Genomic DNA, 10,000 nt, shown 5'->3' with positions numbered 1-10,000 from the left:
GGTACATTTTTATCGACCTCGAAAAGAGGAAATGCAAAGTCAACTTCGGCGGAATTTGAATTCAGGACGTAAAAACGGACGAAATGCCGCCTCCGCCAACGATTCTGTTAAATCGCCACCTTTACAGTCCTTAATAATATGTTATTATTGAGGTTCAAGACCAGAATTCTAAGATGACGGGATTTATCGATTACATCGAGGCCAGTACTTAACTGACAGAGTCATTAGCAACACTGGGTAAAATGCTTAAATGGTATTGCTTCCAGCTTTACGTTCTGAGTTCAAAATTCTCCCGAGGTCGATTTGCTCATCATCTTTTCGAGATTGGTCAAATAAGTACCAGTTGCATACTGGGGTGTTATAATTGACTAACACCCTTCTCCGAACTTGCTTGCTATGTGCCAAAATTTGAAACCGATATTTATTTATTGCACTGTTATGTTTTATCGTCTAAGGATTTGTCAGTAAATGAATTCGAGTTCTTAAATACCGTTGATGTATTTTTATTATATTTAAACATCAACTCAGTGTGTATGTGTGTATGTGCGTGTGTTTGTGTGTGTATACATATACATACACACACACACATACACACATATACACACACACACAAACACACACACACACACACTATATATATATATATATATATATATATATATATATATACATATATGTACATGGTGTGTCATACATGGTGATGAATGCAGTTTGTCTTTATTTGTGTTAGAAGAGAAGAATCAGTTGTTCTAACAGTTGCAATGTTTTCTAGATTAGTGACGTCAGTAGCCAATACGAATGATATTAAGAGTTTAAACCTATGCTAGCAGCGAGGTACTGTATTGAAAGGTTGGGTACGGAAAGTTATACAGATCTACGTTGTTTTAGGAACGAGTAATCGAATACGGTTTTTAATGTGGCATTTTGAACACGATAAGAAAAGAAGAATGATAGTTCGTACACAGTTACACATTTTCCTAATTCCAATAAATATGATTCACAATACTTTCTGTATATGAGATAAAATGTTGATACAACGCGTCGGTAAAGATTGTGGTTGTAACTTGATAAATATACATTTGCTAAACTTTAGGGTAAACGTTTAGGATTTGTTTTCTTTTCATTCGGCCTAGACAATTTGCTTGCGTAAATGTGACACCGTTCTTAATTTGTCAGGAATATTCTAATGTGTTACACATTAAAATATTATCTGGCCTTTAAGAAATGGCATCATCTTAGGGATACAATTTAGATTATTTTGTGGATATGATGTCATCATAATAGAACTGAAATGGTGAGACTTAGCATCTGTCAGGTCTCACCATTCTGAAAGATTTTGTAGTGGGTTGTTGATACGTAAATAGTAAAGGCAAACTATTATATACAGTCATCGTGTTTTCATTGTATTAGGATATTGACATAAAATATCCACACCCAAGAATCTTAAGGCAGCGAGATGGCACAATGCTTAGCGACATTTCTTCCGGCTTTTTACGTTCTGTGTTCAAGTACTGCCTCACAACTTTGCCTTACATTCACTCGGTGTCGATTAAATAAAGTATTTGTCGAAACTGGGGACGATGTAGAAACAATTATTTTTGCAACATCAAATAAATGGTTTATTTCACAAACATAAATATATATTTCCCGATATACATACACATACAAACGGCTGATGTTTATTTCATCTTCATGGGTTCACTTCTAAACGCGAGTCTCCTCACAGAGTTATTTTGTATTTCACAACAGATAGCATATGATTTACAACACATACATGTATATACTTCCATTAAGGTATGTCTCACGACAGAGGTACATTATAAGGCGGCGAGCTAGCAGAAACGTTAGCACGCCGGGCGAAATGCCTAGAGGTATTTCGTCTGCCATTACGTTCTGAGTTCACATTCCGCCAAGGTCGACTTTGCCTTTCATCCTTTAGGGGTCGATAAATTAAGTACCAGTTACACACTGGGGTCAACGTAATCGACTTAATCCGTTTGTCTGTCCTTGTTTGTCCCTTCTATGCTTAGCCTCTTGTGGTCAATAAAGAAATAAGAGGTACGTTATATACCTATAATAGCTTCAAATTTCGCCACAAAGGCAGCAGTTTTGGGGGAGGGGATGAGTCGATAATATCGACCCCAATGGTCAACTAGTACTTATTTTTAATGACACTAAAAGGATGAATGGCAAAGTCGACCTCGGCGGAATTTGAATACAGAACGTAAAGATGGACGAAATGACTCTAAGTATTTCACCCGGCGTGCTAACTTTCCTGCCATCCTATCTATATCTTTAATAATATATATCACGAGAGAAGTGCGTTATACTTCTATAAGACAGGAAGACATTATATATGGGGAAAAAGTGCTAAATATTTTATCTTACCTTCGTATATACATCTTAGTGATTCTCCATGCCAGATCGTACTTTCTGGGCACTGCATTAGAAACAAGATGCCGTGGCTACATTGGTAAAACTCGGCAATTGACTCTGCTTTTGGGTAATAACTGCCTTTTTCACAGGCTTCACATTCTGTGTTGTTGACTTCATAGATGCACAGGTTCGTTGCTATAGAAAAGACAATATTATATTTAGAATAAAGTTGCATGTATTACAAAAAGTCGTGTGACAGGAATTTTAACCTTGGCCTGACTACTTACTCAGTCAACTGAATAAGCAGCCATGTGAAATTTAGAAGCTTATTTAATATGAATTTTATAACAAATTTTATTCTCAGCATTGATTACGCTCATCAGTAAATTTTCAGTTGTTATTCTTAAACTTGCTTCAAAATAATAATCGTAATCAAACATATACAAGTGGGGTGGGGTGTAAACGCACATACATATATACAGAAAGTTATGTGTCACTTGTTTGCTGCAAGTACTTTTGTCACACGAGAGCAGAAGGCTGATATATATTTAACACCGTGGGAGGCGAGTAATAGTGGATAATGTAAAAATGTATATGAAGATTAAAACAGACAAACCATACGCCCAGCATTCCATTTCGTTATTATTAATGGGTTTTTTTTCTTTCAAAAATGGGCATTAAATTCATGGTTTCGACATTGGAGGCTCCGGCCGTGCAAACGTATTTTCAAATTTATATTTTTTTACTTTTGTTTAGCTACATCTTTATTGACAACATACAAATCTTCATTTTGAAAAAATATAATTTCTTGCAATTTACAGATTGATCTGGATTATAAATATACATTAGACTTCAATATAGTATCAGAATTTGATCGCTGGAAACAATACAACACATAACTGTCGATGTACGAGACGAACGGTCAGAAACTTTTGGCGGGAAAGTCTACGGAAATTCAATCAGTATATAAGAAGTAATACAAACGCGGAATATAATCCATTCAGTTCTTGAAAATAAAATTGGAAAGACGTAGAAGCATTGGATATAAATTTGGAAACACTACAATTCTAAACTAGTCGTAAAATGCTAAGAATATATGAAAAATACAGTATAAAACGCAGTATAAAAGAAAAGTTGATTATAGCCGTGTATTTAATGAAATTTGGAGGCGTGGGAGTGGCTGTATGGTAAGTAGCTTGCTTACGAGCTACATGGTTCCGAGTTCAGTCCCACTGCGTGGCACCTTGGACAAGTGTCTTCTACCTCGGCCGACCAAAGCCTTGTGAGTGAATTTGGTAGACGGAAACTGAAGGAAGCCCGTCGTATATATGTATATATATATATATATATATATATAATATATATATATGTGTATTGTGTGTATGGTGTGTTGTGTGTGTGTGTGTGTGTTTGTCCCCCCCAACATCGCTTGACAACTGATGCTGGTGTGTTTATGTCCCTGTAACTTAGCGGTTCGGCAAAAGACCCAATAGAATAAGTACTAGGCTTACAAAAAATATGTCCTGGGGTCGATTTGCTCGACTAAAGGCGATGCTCCAGCATGGCCACAATCAAACGACTGAAACAAGTAAAAGAGTAAAAAGAGTAAAAGAGTATTTGTGTAGTATATTATGAATTCATTTAGTTTGGACATCAGTTGCATATGGTTGTGGCTAGTCCATATTACTCTGTGAGGATCATAGGGGAGATTTCCCGCTTTCTATGGACAGGTCGCCGGTCTGTCGCAGGATTGCTCATTTTTGCCAGCTGAGTGAACTGGAGCAACGGGAAATGAAGTGATTTACTCAAGAACACCACGCACTGCAGGGTCCATGATTCAAAACCATAATCTTACGACCGCCAGTCCAGCACCTCTCACCAATAAGCCATGCGTCTCCCCTCAGTTCTATATACCATATTAAAATACGGATGATTTATAATTCATCTGTTTTGAAGCAGTTACTTGTTCGCTTCTGGACTTCAAACAAACCGTGTTAGACTTCCAAATTCCTCTTTGATTACTTTGCATAATTGCAATTGTTGATATTATGATGCAGTGAAAAGCCTTCATATAATATATTTACGAAATAGGGTGTAGTATGTGACATAATATAGGGGTTCAAAAATATGCTTGCATGTTTCTAAATGTGTTCAGGAGCATATATGTGAATGTTTATGCGTGTGTGATTGTATGTGTATGTGTTAAAGTGTGTATGAGTGTGCATATGTGTGTATGTGTGTGTGTGTGCAAAATAGGATTATATATGTTTATATGATAAAGTGTTGATAAACATAAAGTGTACCACATAAATATGCATGCATATACACATACGCCTGTATAGAAGCATACATATGCATATGTATGTGCGGTTTGTTGTGTGTGTATATATATATATATATATATATATATATATATATATATATATATATATATATATATACACATACATACATATACCTATATGCGTGTGTAAATATATATATATATACTTAGTGCATCATATATATAACATATATATGTATATGATATATATATATATATATATTAATGTATGTTATATACATATGTATGCATGTATGTATGTATGTATGTATGTATGTATGTATGTATGTATTATGTAAGCATGTATGTATGTATGTAAGCATGTATGGCTGGCTGGCTGGATGGATGAATGGATGCATGGATGGATGCATGGATGGATGCATGGATGGATGGATTGATGCATGGATGCATGTATGCATGTATATAATGCTAGAACTGTTTAGAATAGGGTATGTTTTATGAATAACAGAAAGTAATTCATATGAAAACAGAAGTACGATTGTTTATTAAAAAATTTTCAGAAGAGAAAGTTATGAATGGAGATATATATCCTGACAAGAGTTAAATTTATATTACTAGATTTAATAACGCATAACAGTCCTGATATATTACGAAAAGATGCGCTTTTCTGGCTTGCCGTTTAATTCCATCAGACTCATAACTACGTCATGTATGCACATACTCCATTATTTATTTGTTTTATGTTAATATACATCGTTGCTTTAGTTAACTATTACCATTTAGGCATATAAGCATATATTAGTATTCGCTAATTAATATGTGTGTCCATATGTATAATCACCATCGAAAGTATATTTATATTATATATATCTATATAATATATATATATATATATATATATTAGGTTTGGAGATGATGTACATGTATTATATATTAGAATACACACACACACACACGCGCACACACGCACACACACAAACACACACCACACATACACACACACACACACATATATATATATATATATATATATATATATATATATATATATATATATATATATATATATGAATAAAAAATGGAGTTAACGCAGGTTTAAACAAGTATTTTTGCTTTCTACATATGTTTCGAAAATTCCACGGATACTATTCAAATGAATAAAAGGTATAAACAATGCAATTTTCTCTTCGGGAAAGTGAAAAAACGAAACTCGTCAATACGACATTTTAGCAAAAAATGATGGATTCATATAGCGATAGACAGAACGCTATTAATATTGTTTATAAAAACGTTATGTGATATAACGTCATAAGTAGCTAACAGAAAGAGTAGGGATATTAATAGTGAATGTTAAATATAAAGGAAATTAAAGTTTAAACTATATATAATGATAGAGACTACTTATATGCACTAAATACAAGGTAAAATACACTCATCTATTTATAATATATATATTATATATATATATATATATATATATATATATATATCGCCACGCTTCACTGTTAATCCACAAGTTTTTCTTCTATTCTCTCTGTTTATTTTCTCGTATCCCTTTCTGTTAAAGAGCGTAGGCTCGAAACCTAAAACTTTATATGTATATATATACAACCCATATCTATCTATACATATCTATCTATCTATCTATCTATCTATCTATCTATCTATCTATATATTATATATATATATATATATATATATATATATATATATATATATATATATATATATATATATATATATATATATATGTATGTATGTATGTATGTATGTATGTATGTATGTATGTATGTATGTATGTATGAGGACAGAAAGGAGGGAGATGTGGTAAATATTGCTATCTTACTTTTATGACATCGCATTGCACTACATAATTCATGGAAAGTATGTCTAGAAATTTATCACGTTCATATTGGCAAATGATTTAGTAGCATTTAACATCAATAGATCTCGTTAGAAAGAAGCTACCTTACACAATTCCTGCACTCCTACGACTCGGTGATGAAATAGCAGCTCAACAAATTTTACGTGATAATACAGAATATGATGAACGTCTGACGAACGCTCACATGAAATTGAGTTACAGATTCTGAATTTTCTCCTGCTTTAATAACATAGTACACACGTATGTATGCATGTATGTATGTATGTATGTATGTATGTATGTATGTATGTATGTATGTATGTATGTATGTATGTATGTATGTATGTATGTATGTATGTATGTAGGTAGGTAGGTATGTATGTATGTATATGTGTGTGTGCATGTATGTCTGTATAGTGTGGCGAAATATAAGGAGAAATTTATTTCATACAATGAAGCCAAAATCAGCATAAAACATATTGTAGGTGTATTTATTCATTTAAAATATAATCGCCATCGTTAGCAAAACCATTTTCTGATTCATTAGGAAAATATGTAGATTCTTTAGAGAAAAAAATTTTGGAATGCCATTTCGACATCGTCCTGTATTTTAATGTTTTTCCACTGGTAAAGTGTTCAAGTGACCTGAATATGTGAATATCTGATGGTGCTAAGACTGGTGAGCAGGAAGGGTGAGGTAGAGCTACCTAGCTTAACGAGTATCTTTCTAGAATTATCTTCGCTGTATATGGCCTTGTATTATCAAGTGGCAGCATGAGCCTCTTTCTGTTGAGTAGAACTGGCTGCTTTTGAGCAAAAGTTGATTGACACGTTCACTTTGTTGATAATAAAGTTCTCCGATAATGTTTTTTCCTTGTTTGACTAAACTATTGAAAACGATACTCCAAAATGGCCACAATCCAATTGCTAAACCAAGTAATATAATGCTTTCGATGTGAAGGAAGTCTATTGTATTCCGCTAAGGGTAAATGTTAAAGACTCCTAAAGTCATAAATGAGCATGGGATTGCACATAGAAAGTTCTCCTCCAAGGTACAAGTACTGGATAATTGATTTATTGATGACCAGTAGTCATCTATGCGTACTAGCCTCCCTTCTCCATGCCACTGATGTTGTCCAAGGATTAGGTAAAAGCCGATACAGCTTGGCCCCTAGAGACGTACTGATTAAGCTGCTCAAGAACACAACACTCAGCCTAGTCCAGGGATCGAATTAGCTACCTCACGATAATGAGCCCGACACTCTAACCACTAGACCATGCGCCTATTCCACTAAACGCACCAAAAAGCTTCTTTGTGTGTAACTCTGGTTTAGATGTTGGAACTGGATTTTCATTTGGCGATAGTCACAGTTTCTTACTCTTATTGATGGCATACACCAGTGTTTCTCAACTTGATTCCATATGGCCCCTGAGGATCCATATGGTCCTTATGGATTCATATGAATCTTAGGGATCCATTTGGCCCTGGGAAGTCCATTTTTGTTTAATATATATGCAATAAATTGCTTATATTTATACAATACACAAAATATTTTATTTTTGTATATAATTCCAAATAATATCTAATTATAAAAATACTGTAGAAGTTTTTTTTTAATATACGTTGAATGGCTATAGATGTCCAGGAAGGTAAAATAGGACTCAAAGGATTCTTTAGGGATTAAGTGATTAAGAATCACTGGTAGAGACAATCCCTTTCTCATCACCTGTAACAGTTCAATTACAAAATTTAGTTTGTGCATCCTTGATTAGCAAATTGATGCTGATTGTTCAACGCAGTTTTATTCTCGGGAGACAGATCATGAAATTACCAGTCCCCGATTTCTCAATCAGCTTCAGATAATTTGGTACGGTAGACCAAGGTTTACTATGCCTCTGGCATGAGTCCCCCATACCTTGTCCCAGATATCGGTGCTATGATGTCAAACTATTTTCTTGAAAATGATTTAGCTGTCAATACCTTTGATATGTATACGAAGACACGTGAAAACTCACGTAAATATGACGCACGCAGAGAGATACACGAACGCGCACATATATAGAGAGAGACAGACAGACAGAGGAGGAGAGGAGGAGTGACATGCATATAATATATATATATGTGTGTAACCATATATACACATAGATATATTAATATATGTTGATTGCCTAACGGATGAAAGTACTAGTTTATTTCAATATTGTAAAATTGTAAAATTTTTGAATAATACAGATTAAGTTGGAATTTCATTGGTTCATGTATTCTTTATACATATCATACAATCATACAAACTCATATATATATATATATATATATATATATATATATGCATGTATGTATGTATGTGTGTATTTATATACGTATATTTATATATATATGTATATATATTATATATCATTATTATATCATATACAATATATATATATATATATACAAACGCACATAAGTATACATATATATACATACATACATACACACACATACATACATATATACAAACATACATACATATACATATATTTTTTCTCTCCTCTTTTCTCTCTTTGCTTCTCTCCTTGTTTTTTCCCTGTCCCTTTCTGTAGAAGAGCGTAGGCTCGAAACGCAAAAGATTTTTTCTATTCCTGAGCGTTATACTAATACATCTGTTTGTTTTGTACACCACCTGTCTTTGTCTTTTGTTTTTTTCGTAAGCTCTCCCTATATATATATATATATATATATATATATATATATATATATATATATATATATATATAAAATATATATATATGCATATGTATGCATGCGGCTTGTTAAAGAACATGGTGATAAAAAATACATACTCATGGGATTCACTGGGACTCTTGTCGGCCATACTTTTTCTGATTCATTATCTGCAAAGTAAAATAAAAACAAATTTATATATGCAAACACATGACCATACTTACACAAATATAAAATATCAAGTTTTCATATAGTTAATATATACGATACATGTATAAATACACACACAATACACACACACACACACACACACACACACACACACACATATATATATATATAATATATATATATATATATATATTGCTGTATTTCGGAATGGTCATTTTCCCAGTTTAGCCAATAAAAACACACGCACTATATATTTGGTGATACTTTGCTTCAGTATTATTTATTTTTTACATTAATCTTAATCTTATTTCGGCTAGAGTTCTTTCGTCACACTCCTGTGACCGCATCAGTGGTCCTTTGCTTTCTTCTTTCACACACACACACTAACTGAACATAGACGCACATAGAGATGTACGCATGCGCAAATGAATACACATACAATAGAAATATAAAATGGCTGACGGTTAGTAAGAAGAGACACAAATAAAAAAGAAGAAAGCAAAGGACCACTGATGCGGTCACAAGAGTGTGACGAAAGAACTCTAGCCGAAATAAGATTAAGTAATAAATAAATAACACTGAAGCAAAGTAACACCAAATA

The 10,000-nt window shown here is 33.2% G+C and overlaps 1 protein-coding gene across 50 annotated transcripts in view; it reads right to left on the bottom strand.

The window, feature by feature from the left end:
* Positions 1-10,000, bottom strand: part of LOC118763360 — a 95,653-nt gene that overhangs the window by 25,883 nt on the left and 59,770 nt on the right. For all 50 annotated transcript variants that reach the window (XM_036502791.1, XM_036502794.1, XM_036502795.1 and 47 more), the window contains 2 exons: positions 9,348-9,398; positions 2,389-2,571 (listed from right to left, as the gene is read on the bottom strand). In XM_036502791.1, the coding sequence (XP_036358684.1) occupies positions 2,389-2,571; positions 9,348-9,398 (234 nt within the window). The remainder of the gene's footprint in view (positions 1-2,388; positions 2,572-9,347; positions 9,399-10,000) is intronic.

This window comes from Octopus sinensis, linkage group LG5, assembly GCF_006345805.1.
Source record: "Octopus sinensis linkage group LG5, ASM634580v1, whole genome shotgun sequence".
Taxonomy (NCBI): Eukaryota; Metazoa; Mollusca; class Cephalopoda; order Octopoda; family Octopodidae; genus Octopus; species Octopus sinensis.
Note: the sequence above shows the minus strand (reverse complement) of the source record. Positions and strands in the feature narration are given on the sequence as shown.